Below are 19133 nucleotides of genomic sequence, written 5' to 3' on the forward strand. Positions count from 1 at the left end.
AAGGTATATTCTTCTTCTTCTTTATTTTTTTTCCTTCTTCTTCTTTGCTAAAATTATTTTTCTAATAACCTTTCTGTTAAAGAACTCTCATTTATTCCTTTGTATATGATACAATATTATTTTCATTGTTTTCTATTTTCTTTTTGAATATCATCTATGTCCATGATTGTTATTTCCTCTTTCTAAAAAAAATATAATTTTCATTGTGGATTATTTTATGGATAGGGCTGGAAAATCCTTCGCTAGTCCCTCGATGTATTTGACCTATAGTTGTATCAGTAGGAAAAGGTTAAACTCATTCTACGAAATCAATATTATCATTGATAGTTTATTTTATAATGTTAATTATATATATCTGTCAAGGTTTTCAGCAATTATGTGATAGTGAGGGGTTGATTCATGAAATTACACCACCTTACACACCCCTTTATAATGGAACAACTAGGAGGAAAAACAAAACCAATATGAACATGGTAAGGTGCATGTTAAAGTCTAAAAACCTACCAAATTATCTTTGGCATGAAGCTGTATCAACAACAGTGCACATTTTGAATCGATCTCCAACCAAGAGACTTACAGGTATGACACTAGAAGAAGCTTGGACTGGTGTGAAACCATGTGTAGCTCACCTTAGAGTGTTTGGTTCAATCTGCTACAAACATATTCCTGACTAATTGAGAAGGAAACTAGATGACAAGGGTGAGCAAGTCATATTGATTAGTTACCATGCTATTGGTGGCTATAAATTGTATGATCCAAGAAGCAAACAAGTAACCATGAGTAGAGATTTGATATGTTATGAGAATTAGAGTTGGAATTGGGGTTCAAAACCTAAAGAACCTTCCTTAGTCAAGAATGTTGGAGAAAATGAGAGAAATCAGGGAATCACACACACTCAAAATGATGAGATGAATATTATTGAAAAAAATTGAATTACACATTAGACCATTTATATAGTCTAAGTACAGATTCCTTGACACATCACTAATAGACTTAACAAATTCACACCTATATTATATCTAATATATTCTGAATTACAACTATCAGTCCCCTTTGATTCATAATCTTTATAGATGACAGTCCAAGCTTGTCTCTTAATACTATGAATCTATTCACCTTCAAGCCTTTTATGAGAATATTCGCAAGTTGTATTTCAGTACTGTAGTACTTCAAGTCAAGTTGTTTTTTGCTCACCTTTTCATGAAGAAAGTGAAATCTTGTCTCTATGTGTTTTGATCTTCCGTGTGCTACTGGATTCATGGCCAAACTGATAGTGGATTTATTGTCTAGATACAATTCGACTAGCCTCTGAATTTCTATCTTCAATTCTTCAAGTAAAGAGTCTAGCCATAGTGCTTGGCATGCAGCATAGCATGCTACAATGTACTCAGCCTCACAGGAAGATAATGCCACTACAGGTTGTTTCTTTGAACACCAGCTTATTGGTGCACCAAGGAACTTGAAGAGATATCATGTAATGCTCTTCCTTTCCACCTTGTCTCCTCACCAATCTAAGTTTAAGAAACCCATCAACATAGTTGTAGATTCTGAAATTCCAACCAGGCCTGTGAGAGTAGTTTGATCAGAATCCTTAGGAAATAGAACACCATAACTAAGTGTTCCTCTAAGATATCTTAGAATTCTCTTAGCAGCAGCCCAATAAGAGGCTTTAGGATTGTCCATAAACCTACTAATTAGACTAATTGCAAAAAAAAAATGTCTGATCTTGTGTTGCAGAGGTATCTCAATGACCCTACGACCTGCTTGAATAGGATACTATCCACTGACTTTTCTGACTCATCTTTCACTAATCTCAAGCTTAGGTCAACTGGAGTGGATGCTGGGTTGCAGCTCATCATCTTAAATCTCTTCAGGAGGTCTATTGCATACTTATGTGGGTGCATAATCAGAAGTCCTTTGGTTTCCTTGAACTCAATTCCAAGGAAATAAGACAATATCCCTAGGTCTGTCATCTCAAATTCAAACTTCAAACTCCTCTTGAATCTCTCTATATAAATCTGATTACTCCCTATGATCAACAGATCATCAACATACAAGCAGAGAATTATCAGATCATCTTTGTCACTCTTCTTTACATAAACTTCATACTCCTTCTCACACTTATGGAAACCTTGTTTGACAAGAAAGGAATCTATTCTCTTGTTCTAGGCCCTTGGAGCCTGCTTTAGGCCATACAAAGCCTTGGATAACCTGAACACCTTGTCTTCTTCACCCTTGATCTCAAACCCAGGAGGTTGTTTCACAAAGACCACCTCTTCCAAAGTACCATTGAGGAATGCCGACTTTACATCAAGCTGGTATAGGGGTCAATCTCTACTGTGGGCTAGAGCTATCACCAACCTTATGGTTTCTAGCCTAGCTACTAGAGCAAACACTTCTGAATAATTTAAACCATCTCTTTGGAGGAATCCTCTTGCAACTAGCTTTGCTTTATGCTTGGCAACAGTTCCATCAGGCTTTAATTTCACCTTAAACACCTACTTCACATCTATTGGAGACTTGTTTGGAGGCAAGTCAACAAGTTTCCAGATCTAATTTCTTTCAATTGCTCTCAATTCCTCTTTCATTACAGCTTTCCAATGATCTTGTTGTAGTGCATCTTTGTGATCAATTGGTTTAGTGTCTGCCAAAAAGGCAAAATGCACGAACTCGCTTGCTTTCCTTTTTGCTTATGCCTTCTCTTCATCATCTACCACTGCAGCATGCCTAAGGATGTTAGGCATATCAACATGATAATTTTTATACTTTAAAGGCAGGTGTTTTTCTCTCTGTCGTCTCTAATGCACAGCAGCAGGTTCCTCATGATCAGCTCCTATTTTTGCTGCTTCACTGAGTCCAGTCTCATTATTCTCATCTCAAAACAAGGTGTTGATAGTGCACTTCCTCTTCCAATCCCAAGAGCCATCTTCATCAATCACAACATCTCTGTTGATGAAGATCTTGTGAGTTAACGGATCATACAACCTATACGCACCAGTTGGATGATATCCAACCAGTATCATAGGTACATCCTTGTCCTAAAGCCTTTTCCTCCTTTCATCAGGCACATGCTTGAAACACAGTGACCCAAACACTCTCAAATGCTTCACTATAGGCTTCCTTCGTGTCCATACTTCCTCAGGCACTCTATCTTTTAGCTTCTTTGTGGGACACTTATTAAAAATATATGTTGCAGTGGACACTACTTCTCCCCATAAAGTTGATGGCAAATGCTTCTCTTTCAACATACACCTTGCCATGTTCATCACTGTCTTGTTCCTCCTCTCAACCAAACCATTATGCTGAGGAGTATAGGGAGCAATGATCTCGTGTATTATACCATGATTAGTACAGAAAGATTCAAAATCATTAAATGTGTACTCTCGTCCACCATCAGTTCTAATGATTTTGATTGACTTTCCACTTTGATTTTCACTCAACACTTTGAACTCTTTGAAAACAGAGGGCACTTTAATCAGGTATAACCACATCATTCTACTAAACTCATCAATAAAGGTTACAAAATATTTGTTACCTCCCATTGAAGACACTTCCAGTGGACCACGTACATCAGAGTGAACAACTCCTAGCACTTCAGTTGCTCTTGTAGGTGATTCTGATTTGAAAAATTTCCTGGGTTGCTTGCTTGTCAAGCATCTCTCACAAATCTTATTAGGAAATCTGATCCTGGGCAAGCCCTTAACTAACTTTTGTGATTGAAGTTGATTCAGTCCCTTGAAATTCAAATGCCCAAGTCTTGAATGCCAAAGCCAGCTCTCATCTTCATTGGCGATTGATGCCAAACACTGCACATCAGCATTATTCATGTTCACCTGAAAAGTTCTATTTTTGGACAATGGGATTTTAAACACTCTCACATCACTTGGATCTAGCAAATCTAGAAACTTGTTCTTCAAGGATGCTGAAAATCCTTTCTCAAGAAGCTAGCCCAAGCTCATCAGATTACACCTCATATATGGCACATACATCACCTCTTCTATTACTACAAGGCTTCCCTTACTCATTTTGAAAGTAATATTCCCAATTCCCACACTTCTGATAGTAATGTGATCTGCAAGCTTTATAGTGCATTTTTTACTATCATCAAGACTCACTAGCCAACTTGAATTACAAGTCATGTGATTTGAGCAACCAATGTCCAGATACCATGTTTCTAAATCTCCACTACTGGTAAAGTTGCAGGTGGTTGTCATTAATACAACTGCTTCTCCATCTGAATCACTTTCACTATCATCTTGTCGCTTTGCTTGTGCCATATGAGCCTTCTTTTTACTATATTTCTTCTTCTTCTCTCTTACATCTGCACTTCCACATTCATTTTCTAAGTGTCCCCAGCCTTGACAATTTAGCATCTAATCTTACTCTTGTCAAACTTTCCTTTTCCACCCTAATTCCTTGATCCTGGTTCCCTCTTTCTCCCATATGATTCTGATTGATCCTGATCAAAATCAGTATGATCATGTTTGCCATGAAATGAAGAGTTCTTTCCTTCCCGCTTGTTGCTCTGCCACTTAAAATTTCCTTTCGACTTCTTGTTCTTTCCTCCTTGATTCTATTTTGGAGCATATAGAGCCTGATCTTCCGGTTTTATTGGGCTTCTCTCATTCATTTTCAACTCATGTGCCTCTAGAGAGGTTTGTAGCTCTTCAATTTTCATCTCAGATAAGTCCCTGGCCTCCTCAATTGTAGCAACTCTCCCATCAAATCGAGGAGTTAAGGTTCTCATCACCTTCTCGACCAAATCTTGATCTTTGAATTTTTCACCACATTCTTGCATTTGGTTCACAATTCTAAGCAATCTTGTGAAATAATCACAGACTCTCTCATTGTCTTCCATTTGAAGGAGCTCATATTGTCTCTTCAAGGTGTTTAACTTCACCTTCTTTAACTTGTCATCACTGGAACAAGCCTTTGCAAGAATGTCCCATGCTTCTTTCAAAGTTGTGGCAGTAGCGATCTTCTCAAAATGTGCGGAATCAATGCATTGATGCAATAAAAAAGTGTCTTACAATCCTTCTTCTTCAAATCCTTCAACGCTTGTCTTTAAGCATCTGATGTGGTGGCTTTAGGTTCTTCAACTCCATTCTGAATAACCTCATACACATCCTAAATCCAAATAAGGCCCTTATTTGCACGTTCCATTTGGACCAGTTTTCCCATCAAGAACTGGTAAGTTTCCAAGTATGTGACCATTCATGATGCCGTCTCGATCAATCTTCACAAAAACTCTTCAAGAATTCGCCAAGAATCTTGCACAGGATCTGAAATCATGCGAATCTTGAAAATCAACACTCAACAAGATCACTTCACTTATAATCTCACAACCCTCAACAGTTTACACTTGAAGGATCCTCACAGTGTTTGAATCTCACAATTCTCTCACATTATTTGCACTCACACTCAGATTTTTTCACTCAAGAACCCACTTCTCTCATCCTTCTTGGTCCCTAGAACATGGAGCTCATGATACCAATTCTATTGGAGAAAAGGAGAGAAACCAGGGAATCACACGCACTCAAAATGATGAGATGAATATTGAAAAAAACTGAATTACACATTAGACCATTTATATAGTCTAAGTACAGATTCTTGACACGTCACTAACAGACTTAACAAACTCACACCTATATTATATATAATATATTCTGAATTACAACTATCAAAGAATCCTATTGGAAGATGCCAACTCACATAGATCAGCAGTCAACAATTCACAGAATATGAAGAGATCAACAAGAGTAAGTCAATTGCCTTCACACTTGAGTGACTATGAAATGTTTCATGACTCCACAATTACTTCAGAGGGTGAATTAGTGCACTTTGCACTAATAGCACAATCTAAACCAGTAGATTTTGAGAAGGCAATGACAAATGAGAAATAGATGAAGGCTATGCAGGAAGAGATCAACTTAATTGAGAGAAACCAGACCTGGGAGCTAGTTGATCTTCCTCAAGAAAAAAGACCAATAGCATTGAAATGGGTTTACAAAGTGAAAGTCAACCCAGAAGGTGAAGTTGTGAAGTATAAAGCCAAACTGGTGGCAAAAAGGCTTACAAAAGGCAAGGATTGACTATAGAGAAGTATATGCACCTGTAGCAAGGCTTGAGACTGTAAGATTAATGGTTGCAGTGGCTACTTAGAGAAATTGGTCAATGCATCAACTTGATGTGAAATCAACATTCCTCAATGGACCTCTAGAAGAAGAAGTGTATGTGTATCAACCACAAGAATTTGAAGTAAAAAATAGTGAGGAGAAAGTGTACTGACTCAGAAAAGCACTTTATGGTCTTAAGCAAGCATCAAGAGCTTGGAACAAAAGAATTGATATTTTTCTAAATCAAATTGGCTTCAACAAGTGCACTTCAGAACATGGTGTGTATCTAAAGGTGTCAAAGAAAGGTCCTAGGAGTGATATGATGATTGTATGCCTATATGTAGATGATCTCCTGGTTACAGGCAGCAGTGAAGGGGAGATTGAAGAATTTAAGAAGAAAATAATGCAAGAGTTTGAAATGAGTGATCTAGGACTTTTGTCATACTTCCTTGGAATTGAATTCAAGGACTCAAATCATGGAGTCATCATGCATCAAGCCAAATATGCTAGAAACATTCTAAAGAAGTTTAATATGAGTAAGTGTAACTCTGCAACAACACCAATTGAAGCATAAACAATTGATGATGAAGAAGACTGTGAAGAAATGGCCAATCCTACTTATTTCAGACAAATAATAGGCTCTCTCAGATACATGTGCAACACTAGACAAGATTTGAGTTTCAGTGTTGGCTACATTAGCATATTTATGAAGGCACCAATGAGGAGACATCTCTTAGCAGCCAAAAGAATCATGAGGTACATCAAGGGTACTGTAGATTATGGAATTCTATTTCCTAAAGGAGGTGGAGAATCTGAAATAGAGTTACTTGGCTATTCAAATTCAGATTGGTGTGGCGATAAAAGTAATAGGAAAAGAACTGTTGTTTATGTGTTCTTGAGTGGAGGAGCACCAGTCTCATGGTGTTCAAAGAAAGAAGTCGTGGTAGCTTTGTCCCCTTGTGAAGTTGAGTATGTAGCAGCTTCCATGAGTGCTTGTCAAGTTGTGTGGCTTGACACTTTGATGCAGGAGCTGCAATTGAAGCAAGTTGGAGTTGTGAAACTGTTAGTGAATAATAAGTTTGTAATAGACTTAGCCAAACACCCAGCAGCAAATAGGAGAAGTAAGCACATTAAGAGTCGGTTTCATTTCCTTAGAGATCAAGTCAACAATGACAAATTAGTATTGGAATATTGTAAAACTGAGTTGCAGGTGGCAGATATATCCACCAAGGCATTAAAAGGAGAAAGATATAGAGACTTGAGAGAGATGCTAAATCTAGTGAACATAAATGTAATATGAATTAAAAAGGGGTGTTAGAAATGTAATTCAGATTAAGAGAATGTAGTAGTTAGTTGAAAAGGAAAAGTTAGTTAACTTATTAGATTGAGTTAGTTACCCCAACCACTTTTTGAAGTAAAAGTTGTTGAGTGTGGAAGTTGCTTGTTATATATAAGTAACTTTCATCCTTGTATTTTTGGTGTGGACAATATTGAATAATATTCATCTATTCTTCCTCATAAATCAGAGTGTGAATCATCCTGCTTGAGTGTGTGAATTTCTACAAAATTAACTGTATTTGTACATGGGTGATTTTAATAGTTGCAACAAACATGAAATTTTAATAGTTATGAACTGATTCAAAAGTCAATTATGCTCATGATGATTTTGGGACTCAATGTTTAACTATAAAGTTTGTTAATAGAAGAAAAAAAATTATATAATCATCAATTTAAATTTACGATTTTTTTCATCAAATTGTCGTTGAACAGAACTAATTAATAATCAATTTGTTTACAAGTCTATTGATTTGGTTAAATATTAAAACGTAATAAAATTTATAATTAAAACATTTTTTAATTAATGTCATTATTTCTAGAAGTAGAAAGGTTGGGATTTTTTCACCCCCCCCCCCCCCCCCCCGATTGAAGTGTTGATTTCACACAAAATAAGAGTTTTAGTTATGATATATGAACTTTACATATCCTCAAAAAACGAATTGAAGAAAACATAAATCAAAACCTAAAGGAAGAAAAAAAAAGTCAATTTAATAAAAAATGTGAAGAGACAATGGACGAAACAAATTATGATTAATAACAAAATCAGAAAGGAGGAAAGTAATGAAATTATATGTTTATAAAAGATGCATAGTATGTAGATACATAATGAAATTGCATTGCTGAGAAGAAAAGAAAAGATGAAATTATAATAATTTAATATAATTAAGTTATGCTCCAAAAAATGTTATATTAAATTAAAAAATAATTAATGCATGAATGTTAACCCATGTCTTTGGAGCATTGGTCAAGAAACTAAAAGAAGAAATTAGATATCTCTGCTGAATTTCTATTTTTAATTGATAATTCAGAGGTTAGCAAAAAAACAGAACAGAAGGTTTTACAATTGTGAATGGCAAATTAGCTAGAGAGGTGTTTATAATTGATGGTCAACACCTAATTATATAAAAGAATAATGATGGAGATTCAGCATGGGTTTAATTTTGTGGATCATATTTTTTATTTTTTTTTTATAGTTGTGGATCATGTGTTAAAACTTCATAGTAAGTCATACATGGGAGATAGAAGTGGAAAAGGGAAATAGAATAAGTTTCACTGCAGGGCTAAATTTGCTTCACCCTATGTATTCCAAATGGATGGAACAAGTTTCACATAAATACTCACACATTATATAAATTTCTTATAGTTAAAAAAATTATAGATATAGTAACTTATAGATACCCCAATATAGTAAAAATTATAAAATATTAGTGACTTACACTTAAAATTTAAAAATAATAACAAAGAAACACAAGAAAATATATAAAAAAGATAAGTTAAAGAGAATAATAATTTTAAATTTTAAATTTCAAATGAATGATTAATAAAAAGTTGACCATTTTTAATTGTAATAATTTATTATGAAAATATTTTATTTACAAATATCCATGAACTCAATTATAGAGAACAATAACACACAATAATTTATTAGCTAATTAAATGCAAATTTATTCATGAAATTAATTATTGCATGATAATGAGTAGCATTTTACTACCATTTAACAACCATTGAACAATTAATTAATTATTTCTTCAAAAAAATTATTTTTATAGAATTTAAATTTAAATTATAACAATTATTGTTGGTAAAATTAATTTTGGTAATTGTGGTTTTTCTGCCTTAATTTCTCGATTTGTGAAATTTAATTTCAAAACGTAATAACTCTTACTCAAAGAGAATATATATTTATATGATAATTATGGCTGATATATATTGATAAAAGATATATATTTATATGATAATTATGACTGATATATATATATTTAAAAAATTATTGCAAGTTCATAGTATAAACATATTCTATTAAGAATAAGTAATTAAATCAACTTTTAATATTAAGAATTATTTATTTATTTTATTCATAATAATAGGAATCAATTTGATTTATACACTTAAATAAAAAAAAATTAAATCACTATAGTACTCAATGAGAAATAACCTGAGGATTAAAGTTATTATCTGCATGTTATAAATATGAGTATGAATGATTTTTTTTTTAACTATGGGGACAGATACTATATATAGTACCATACTCATTGATTATTGTCATCACTTGCTTTATGAAATGCATTCATTTTTAAAACTAAATGTATGATAGTAAATAACCATCGGGCACTAAGGTCTCATAACATGTTCTCCCTTTAGAAAAGTTTATTATTATTATTATTATTATTATTATTATTATTATATATATATATAATTTTTTATTATCAATCAATCACAAATTAGCAAATCATTAATAATATTTGAATTCTATTTTAACCACCTTAAAAATTATTCATACCATACCATAATTTGTGATTGATTGATAATGCAAAAAATTTATACTAAAAATGCATAACAGTTAAACTCTTACTATTATGTGTAAACATTTTGTTTAAATATTTTCTTACGTAATTTTTATATTTTTATTATATCTCATAAATTAACGTGAATATGATATTATCCTAACTTTCAATCATTTAAATAAATTTACATTTTTTCCAATTAATCCATTTAATTTTATTTTCAATATTTTTTATAGGATGTTAAATTAATGATCTCCATAAAAATGAACACTAGAATAATTTATGAGTTATTTTTATAAAAATAATTTTATTATTATTTTCATTTAGGTTTTGTTATGTAGTTTTATTTATCTATGCAATTTTCTTTGACATTAAGAGGGTAATATTATCAAAAATAAATTTAGAGCTATATTGAAAACTAATCACATTCAGTTATCTTCTATTATTTCTTATTAATAAATAAGTTATATATTATGCACATTTGAATTTATTTTAGATTTTTTAATAATATAAAAATTAATAAAATTGCTAATGTAATTTTGTATATAAATTAAAAAAAATGATTCCAAACTTACCCGTGCATCACACTGGTACTATCTAGTATTCATGTGTAAATAAGTTTGAATTAAATTAACATGTAAAGAAATGTTGGTAGCATTTTCTTTCTAACATTCTCTTTTATGACTAATTAAAATTTGTTAAAATTTATCAATTTTGATGAATTTCACACTTCTTATTTAATGATTCTCTTTTCTGATTTAAAAGTAAAACATATAAAAATTGATAATTTCTAATAAATTTTAGTTAATCATAGAGAAAGTAATAGAAAGAAAATGTTAAGAAATGTTTAGAAGGGAATAAGTTGATTTTCGTTTTTTGGAAATCTTAGAGTGAGAAATTTAGATTATCTTGATTTCTCATATTTAATTTGATATCTATTTTAAAATAACATTCTAAAAAATGTTTTTTGGGGAATTTTTTTAGCTAGGCTTTAAAAAAAACTCTCATGGAAAAGTTGGAAATCCAACTTTTTCAAGTTAATTTGTTTACTATAGTAAAAAAATCAAGTTAGTCTTATTCAATTATTTAATTGGTAATTAAAAAATGTGTTTATCAAAAATCATGATTTCAAGACATGAAAAAGCTTCTCTCTCAAAAGAGAGTGTCGCTAATTAACATTCATCTTGAAGGATATTAGCTTTCAAAATCATATTCCAATTTTTTCATTTTTTCATTTTTAGTTTATTGATTTTTAATTTTTATTTTCAATTTAAGCTTTTAAACTACGTATGTTGGAAAAAAAAATACTCCACCAACTTAATATATTATACTACGAACTAGCATGTCATTAGGGTCAAGTGGTACTTGAATGGGATGAAGGTCTCGTGTTTGTGATTTGTAGATGAAATAAAACATAATTGGAAGAAAAAAAAAAAATCTAGCGCAGATGATTAGTGTATTCTTCAAACATATATGCATCAAGAAAGTTGATATTTTACACTAGTGTCATAGTGATCCAAAAAGATATATCATACTATGATGATAATAAATTTTTAATTTAATGATAAATTAGGCTTATTTAATCTTTTGTCAATAAAAATTATAGATGAGCTCTCTTAAGATATTAATTAATAATATATGAACATGAGTTTTCATGTACTATCCGTATAAATATTTGTATATTATTAACCAATTAAAAATCATTCTAAATATGACTTTTAAAGTAATTATTATAAAAGTTAAAAAATTTCATACCTATTAGTTTTTTATTAGATGACAAGGATAAAAAAAATAACTATATGAATACTGGTTTAAGAATATTTTAATTAGAGTCAATGAACATATTTAATAAAAATAATGTTCATCGTATTAAAAGTATAATATATTTGGTTTTAAAGTAATTGAGATTATTTAATTAATAGAATCTATTAAATATTTTTAAACCAGTATTTTAAAAGCACTTGTTAAGGATAACAATTGATAAGTTATATTTTAAATATAAGTATTTAAAAAAAGTAGTTCTTGCAAATCCTCCTAAAAAAAACAAATCCTATTGATTTGGAAGAATATATAACTTTTAAAGTAGTTTTATCTTTAAATATAACTTCTAAAGTAGCTGTTAAAAAAAATCAAATGTTATTGATTTTAAAATATCTATTTATATGTTATAAATTAGAACATATGACTTGAAGGAGATCTCACTCTTTGTTGTAACCTTCTTAATCATCTATATATTTTCATGCATTAATCGCAACTACTTATATTTTTCAATTTTTTCTCTATAATATTTTCTTCAACTTGAATTACTCCTTAAAAAATATTTAATAAGGACTAAAAATAAATTATGTATTTATTATAAGGATGAAAATATATATATATATATATATATATATATATGAATTTACTAACATAAATCTACTAAAAATTAGAAGGTCTATTTAACACTCAATACCTTTTTTTGTTTGGACAAATATAATTCGTGTTTTATTTACACCAACATAAATTAAAGGGTAACCATATAATTTTAATTTATTTTCTATTTGACAAAAATACCATTCCTGTTTTATTATTTATTTTTCAAAATTCAGATTCCCAAAACCTTATTTTCTCTTTCGTGGTTCTCCATTGTTTAATTTGAAGCTGCATTCACTCTCCTGTACACCAACACCCTTCTCCTCCTATGACCAACTCCCTCATAAATTAAAATTTCCCCTATCTGAAAAGTGCAATATGAAATTGTAGGGATAAAAAAACTGCGTCCTTCTACTGTGTAAATCTTGATGACCCTATACCACCACAAAATCAAATCTGTGTCCAATATTAACGGTTCAGAAAACAAGACATTGAAGATGATGACAATGTTAACTATTCCGAATCCGTGTCCAATATTACACCACCCAAAATTCCTGAAACCCCTTCAATCTTGGCTTCTGATTTTTGCAACCCTTGCTGAAATTCTCCTTTGTACATGATGATCCCAATTTGGTCTATGGCACCTCCACGGCTCCACCCAACAACAATGGCTTCTCCACCGCCTGCGTCAGGGCCAAGCAGTTTGTTCTTGCATAATAATTATCATCAAACATCGACAACGATATATATATAAAACAAGAACTAACACAAAATTACAAAGATCGAATCCAAAAAAAAATAAAATTTACAAGAACCATTTTGAAAGGAAATAGTTTTATAAGGACGAAAACCAAAAAAACAGTATATTACAAAAATAAAAATATATTTAAATTTTTTTTAATAATATTGATACACCCTTTAAAAGTAAACTGTGTACCTCAGTTACAAAACAAAGAGAATGTCATAAATTATGATTTAACGTTGGCTGTTCCTTTTCAGATTTTTTATATTGCTCCAATTTTATTTGGGTTTTGTAATGCCAGGAGGGTGGGATATCTCTCGTATTGCTTTTCACACAGACATTAAGGGTTAATTTGTTTAAATTTAAAATAATTATTTTTAAAATAAGAGCTTAAAAAGAAATTTATTTAATAAGTAAATAAGATTTGTTTATTAAAATAACTAAAAAAAATTAAACTGAAACAGTTTAATCAAACACATTAAAAAAATACTTGTTTTATTAAAACAGATAATTTTTTTGACAAATAAATTTAAATAAACTGACCCTAAGTCCTCCTTAACTATCCTATTAAAAAAAATTATCCTGTTATATCCGTTCGTTATCTTGACGTATAGGTTTGAATTTTTATTTTTCTCATTTGGGCCTGGATGCACATTCTTGGATTGCATATGAAATTATGAACTGTGCCTTAACCCATTTTCACATGTGTAGACATTGGAACTGAAGCCCTATATTGCAGCTATCGGTTTTCTTTATGCACCTGCGACATTGACAACATTAAGCCTTGATCTAACGGCTTACGAACCACCTTGTTGCGTCCTAGCCGTTCATGACAAAGAGCACGAGGAAGCTTAATGAGGGGAACGTGAAGTGTATCGGGGTTATAGTCTTTGTTGTTGCACTTCCAACTTATATAACAAGATTATGATTTTGACTAAACTTAAATATATATTTAATGCCAATAAAGTTTAAAATCACTATTTTTAATCCTTATCAAATAAATGAATTTTTTGCTTTATTTTCTGTAAAATAGATTTTTTTTATTTTCATCTTTACAAAATTTAAAAATCACTAATTTTGGTCACTAATTTTAAGATAAATAAATAATATTTATTTTTGAGATTTGAAAAGAAAAAAAAATTGAGGGGTCACGTGTTAACATTATATCACATTAGTAGATATCACTTGAGATGGTTATTTGACTTTTCACTAACACATGAAAGTGTCACATAATAGTAATAATAAAAAGTAATGTATGTTATAAAAAAGAATGATTTTCATTTTTTTATTTTAGATAGATGAAAATCTTGAAAAAATAAACTCGTTTTCACTAAAACATATATAAAGCCTTTTAATTATTACGAGAATAGTAGTTAGATGAGAGCATACACAGCTAAGGTAGGTATTATTTCTTTATTTGGGGGGGGGGGGGGGGGGTTATGATAGAGATTTTGCTATTTAGAATTTCATGATTGTAAGCTAGTGAGTGATTGGTGAGCTTGGACTTAAATATAAGTGTACTATGTATCTCTATGATGCTTCCGTGAGTAGGTGAAAGGATTGCAAATCAGGTAGTGGGAATGTTCATGAAAGGGAGGTAAATTTATTGAACGAGAACGAGAAGAGCAGATTTCATGGGACTCACTAAACAAAGGATATCGATTAATGTTTCTTTTGTTTTTTCTTCTTCTTTTTTTTTTTTGACAAAAGGGTGGATATCGATCAATGCTAGGGTATTTTAGAGAGGGAAAAGAATATTAAAAAAAAAGAAGTGTTTTAATAATAAGGGAGACTAAATAGTAACTGTCATATAAAACATGAACAGAAACTCGTAAACAATATACTCCTTTTTATTCAGTCATTTTTAACTAACGTTTTCCTTTTATTAATAATTGCAAATATTTTTATTTATTTCTGTTTTAATTTGCTTTTAAGATCTAGTGATCAAACGATGTTCATTAAAATTCAATGGAAAAAACAAATATCACACGAAAGATATTCTTGCTTTTTACAATGCCTGCCACAGGCGTGAATTGACGAGATCGTGGCATTTAGGCTTTCCCTTCAAAGCAAAGTTATATGGCTGGTATACGAGTGTATTTTTTCCATTCCCTCATTCCCATTTGAGTAAGTGGAGAATCCTGTATACCAGCCAAATGTATCCATCCAAAAAAGGAAAATAACGTACTTACAAAATCAGGCATTCACACTTCTGAATGCAAGTCAATGTAGACTATAAAGCGACTATTGAAACACACGGGATCAAGTAAACAGTTCAAATCACTTCATTAAAAGCAAACACAGGAAAACACAGGATTATGGACATACAACCAATTAGCCGATGGTCCTTTTTGGTCAAAAGACATCAAGAAACCTAAAACACCAATTCCCAAAACCCAGAATACAAGGTCAAATAATATAATAACACATCCCCACTAAAAATTAATTAAAACAAAACAAGACAGTATGAAGATAAGTTAGACCCTAATAAATTATACCAAGGCAATGCTGCTCTCGCCACCGGGTGGCTTCCGTACACCACCTAGGTAGTCTCTAGCTTCTACCTTCCCATCAGCAAAGATGTTACTGCCACTCATCTCTCGTAGTTTGGCCCCGCTCAATGATTTCTCAGCAGATGAAGGCGGTGCATCCCCTTTGAATATGTCATTCCCTGAAAGTTCTGCAAATTTCTTGTCATAGATCTTCTTTGCTGTCTTCCCAGCAGAGTTGGTATCGCCTTGATCTCCGTCAGCCTGTAAAAACCAAGATCACAACACAAGCCACTTATTTAAAATGCACAAAGATTGATTAATGTTACACAAATCATCACCATATGCATTATGCATGAAGAACTTCAGCTTTATAATTCCCCTGCACAATATGATTTATACTCTCATGTTAAGATTTCCAAATTATGTCTACAATATGATATATTCATTCTTTAATGCAATAATTTAAGTTTTCCTCCTTGGTAAAATCATTGCACTGGTGGTGACATGTTTGTCCAGACAAGTCCTACATGTTTTTTTGCCTTTCACAATGAGTGTCCCCCACTGAGCATAGTACCTAATTTGCTCTGGGATACTGAAGGCAAACGGTAGACTCCCGCAACTAGATTTGCTTCATCCACAAGAGGAGGTGGGGATGGAACCCCGTCTCTTGCTTAAGGGGTAAGAGCCCTTACCACTCACGCCAACTTAAGTTGGCAAACAAAATCCTATATGCACTCTGTTTGCCCATAGATGTTATTGAAGTATCCAAATTCTAAATGTACGGGGGAGAGATCAAAATATGAAAAGTATTCACCCAAATAATTCAGGTTAGCAACTAATAGTGGTGCATACAATGTCTATGCTCCCTTTCAACTCCAGTATGCGAGGAGTTATTGGCCTGGGTTTGATTTCTGGTGGTGGAGCAAATATGTCATGACCACTAAGCTCCTTGCACTTCGCATCAGAGAGTTGCTTTTTCAATATAGAGTCTTCACTTTCCAAAGTTCCACTTAGCTCACGCTGCTTGGCCACCTCAGGCAAAGTAGTGGGCTTTTTTGGAGAAACACTCTCCTCCTCGCCAAAGGAGATATGGCTGATTCCAGAAATCGCTTGCTTCAATTCAACAGTGAACAACAAAAATCAAATTTAGCTGAAATCCACTGCAAATCTATGATCAATACAATATGTAAAGGCATCTTTGTTCTTATATAAATACCTGATACATACGCACTCCAGTCTTATTTGGGTTGTCACTGCCAGCTTCTGAGGCGTCATCTTCTCCATTGGCTACAAATATTCCACTACCAGTTATCTCCTTCATCTTATAATCCGAACAAGGCTTTCTGGAAATTACACAACTACATAATTTCAGATGCCATAGAATATATAGACAGAGCAAAAATGATCTAGTATTCATAATATGATTCAAGAGTTGAGCTTGAATTCATTTCACTCAAGTCTAGAATCACATAATAAAGTAGGAACAAGAAACTAAAAAATACGTATAAGAAAAGGAAACCAATGTTTTCTCTTTAATATCTTTCTTTACAAGCTCCAAGACTGGGAGACAGGGAAAGGGAGGCAAAGGATAGATGATTTAATGGTGTTTCTCCATTCTGAGACAATAGATAGTTGGGACTTGCAGTGAATGTGATATGACTCATTTCCACAAAAAGGTGATGTTGATAGCTCAAAGAGAAATTGTAGTATGCATGCACAGAATAAGAATGAGTGCTAAAGTTGTCGGTTTTGCAGGGAAAAGAAGGAGAACGAAGATATTCTGAATTTAATTTCACATCACTATTTTTAACCAGCCTGATGTTGTAAATGTGACTTCCCTACTCTAGTGGCAAGAGCGATGTGTATCCAAAGCTCAACCAAAATATCTCAATTCACCACTTTATTTTCTAAAACGAAGAAAGGTTTAATTAATAGATCCGAATATCCAAATCCAACAAACTCTGCCAATCTCGTTCGACCCTTTTCAAACATTTACTTATATTAAGGGGCTGAATAAATAAGATAAGCACGATAATGTGCTCAAATTGCCAGTGAAAGACTGTGACCAGAAAATATAATCAGAATACTGATTACAGATCAATGGCACAAACAACCAGAGCAAAAAAATAAAAATAAAAAAATTGTGCCAGATATTTTGGGGCAGAAAAGGGAACAAGCTTCTTTTCAAATTTCAAAGGCTAAATGTTTCAAAGTTTGAATAACGAAAACATCATAAAAAGTTGAATTTAGAGGAAACAACGAGAGAGAATAGAGTAGATCTCACCTTTTATTTAAGCTCTCCACCTCTTCATCGGTGACCTGACCACCAAACACCACCTTCCTGATCCCATCCGACGGCTGAAATTCCACAATATCAGCCAAAAAAAAAAAAAAAACAAACCACAGATAAATGAAAAATAAAAATTACCCAAAGAAGAAACAAAAGAAAAACAGAAACAGAGGACTGTACCTGGTGAGAACGAACGGCGGAGGAAGGAGGAGCTGGGGAATCAGAAATGGGAGTTTCAGGCCACGTAAGCAGATCTGCAGTTGAAGTGTGTGGCTTCCTCACCGGATTGCTTCTCTCCATGTCCTTCAGCTACACAACACAATACCCTGCTCAACCAATTAACACTTATTAGCTATTTCTCATTCCTCTTCATTCTTCACTTTCGCCTCGTCCCTCTTTCAATTAAAAACAAAAAAAAAAATGGAAGGGGGGGGACCGTGCCTGTTCCTGGGTGCGCGAGGTCGTTATGTTAATCTTGAGCGCAGAAATGACGACGATGACCTCCCTGATCTCCCAAGATTCTTTTTGATTGCTCAATGGTAGAGAGAACAACACATGAGAAAGTTAATTTTATTTATTTATATATATAAGGACAAGAAAAAAAAAATGTAATAATGGGGTTTAGCAGTAGAAGAAGAGAGAGTGGAGTGTAGAGTAGTACAAAGTAGAAGCTACTCTTCTTCTGTTTCAAAACAAAGCAAACGCCAACCACGCACACGCACCACGTCTTTCTTATAAGTATAACCCTTCCCGTTATCTTTCTTTCTTTTTAATTACTATTCTCTCTCTCTATATATTTTGAATCTCAAACCGCCTTTGAGTATTTGTATTTTTGTAATTAGGGACGGTAAAGCATGTGCCCCCGATGTACCGCCACATGTCGGTTGTTACAAGGGAGCACATCGAAATTACTTCTTTGGCCCCCTCAACCCAAAGCCCAATGTTGTCCCGTTTTTTTCCCTTCTTACTCGAACCCACCCACTTTGTGATGATGATGATGATGAACTCGATTGATTTTCTTTAACTTTTTTTCTTTCTTCAACTAACTTTAGTCAAAGATTAGCCACATAAGCCAACTGCTACCCAAAATTTTATTTTATGATCCAATTCATTCATTAAAATTATGGTATGGGATAAAATAAATATTTTGATTTGAAAAAGATTAGGAATACACAAATCAAACAAATGAGAATAAAATAAAATCTCTAATTTTTTTAAATTAGAAATTTATGAAACAACAAATACAAAGTATTAAAATCCTTATTTATATCACATTAATAACCAAAAAAGTAATAACT

The 19133-nt window shown here is 32.4% G+C and overlaps 2 protein-coding genes across 3 annotated transcripts; both read right to left on the reverse strand.

Moving 5' to 3' along the window:
- Window positions 1-3944: 3944 nt before the first annotated feature.
- Window positions 3945-4373, reverse strand: LOC114410526. Its single transcript, XM_028374510.1, has one exon. The coding sequence runs from the start codon at window positions 4371-4373 to the stop codon at window positions 3945-3947; it is 429 nt and encodes a 142-aa protein (XP_028230311.1).
- A 10942-nt stretch (window positions 4374-15315) lies between these two features.
- LOC114409293 lies at window positions 15316-18631 on the reverse strand. 2 transcript variants are annotated; one of them, XM_028372700.1, is made up of 7 exons: window positions 18497-18631; window positions 18277-18356; window positions 18016-18161; window positions 17830-17903; window positions 16762-16888; window positions 16398-16658; window positions 15316-15806 (listed from the first exon to the last, which is right to left on the reverse strand). In XM_028372700.1, the coding sequence occupies exons 3-7, from the start codon at window positions 18133-18135 to the stop codon at window positions 15546-15548; spliced, it is 843 nt and encodes a 280-aa protein (XP_028228501.1). In that variant the 5' UTR covers window positions 18136-18161; window positions 18277-18356; window positions 18497-18631; the 3' UTR covers window positions 15316-15545. The 2 variants fall into 2 exon arrangements, with proteins under 2 accessions (XP_028228501.1, XP_028228500.1); XM_028372699.1 differs by having other exon boundaries at window positions 18277-18544.
- Window positions 18632-19133: the final 502 nt, after the last annotated feature.

This window comes from Glycine soja, chromosome 4 (assembly GCF_004193775.1).
Source record: "Glycine soja cultivar W05 chromosome 4, ASM419377v2, whole genome shotgun sequence".
Taxonomy (NCBI): Eukaryota; Viridiplantae; Streptophyta; class Magnoliopsida; order Fabales; family Fabaceae; genus Glycine; species Glycine soja.

Bases quoted from the DNA above. Each gene is read 5' to 3' on its own strand.
- LOC114410526 (XM_028374510.1), bottom strand. From the start codon at position 4,373: ATGCTAAATTGTCAAGGCTGGGGACACTTAGAAAATGAATGTGGAAGT.
- LOC114409293 (XM_028372700.1), bottom strand. From the start codon at position 18,135: ATGGAGAGAAGCAATCCGGTGAGGAAGCCACACACTTCAACTGCAGAT. The intron at 17,904-18,015 runs GTACAGTCCTCT...GTGGAATTTCAG, and splicing joins CCGCCGTTCGTTCTCACCAG to CCGTCGGATGGGATCAGGAA. The intron at 16,659-16,761 runs GTATTTATATAA...GTTGAATTGAAG, and splicing joins CTGGAGTGCGTATGTATCAG to CAAGCGATTTCTGGAATCAG.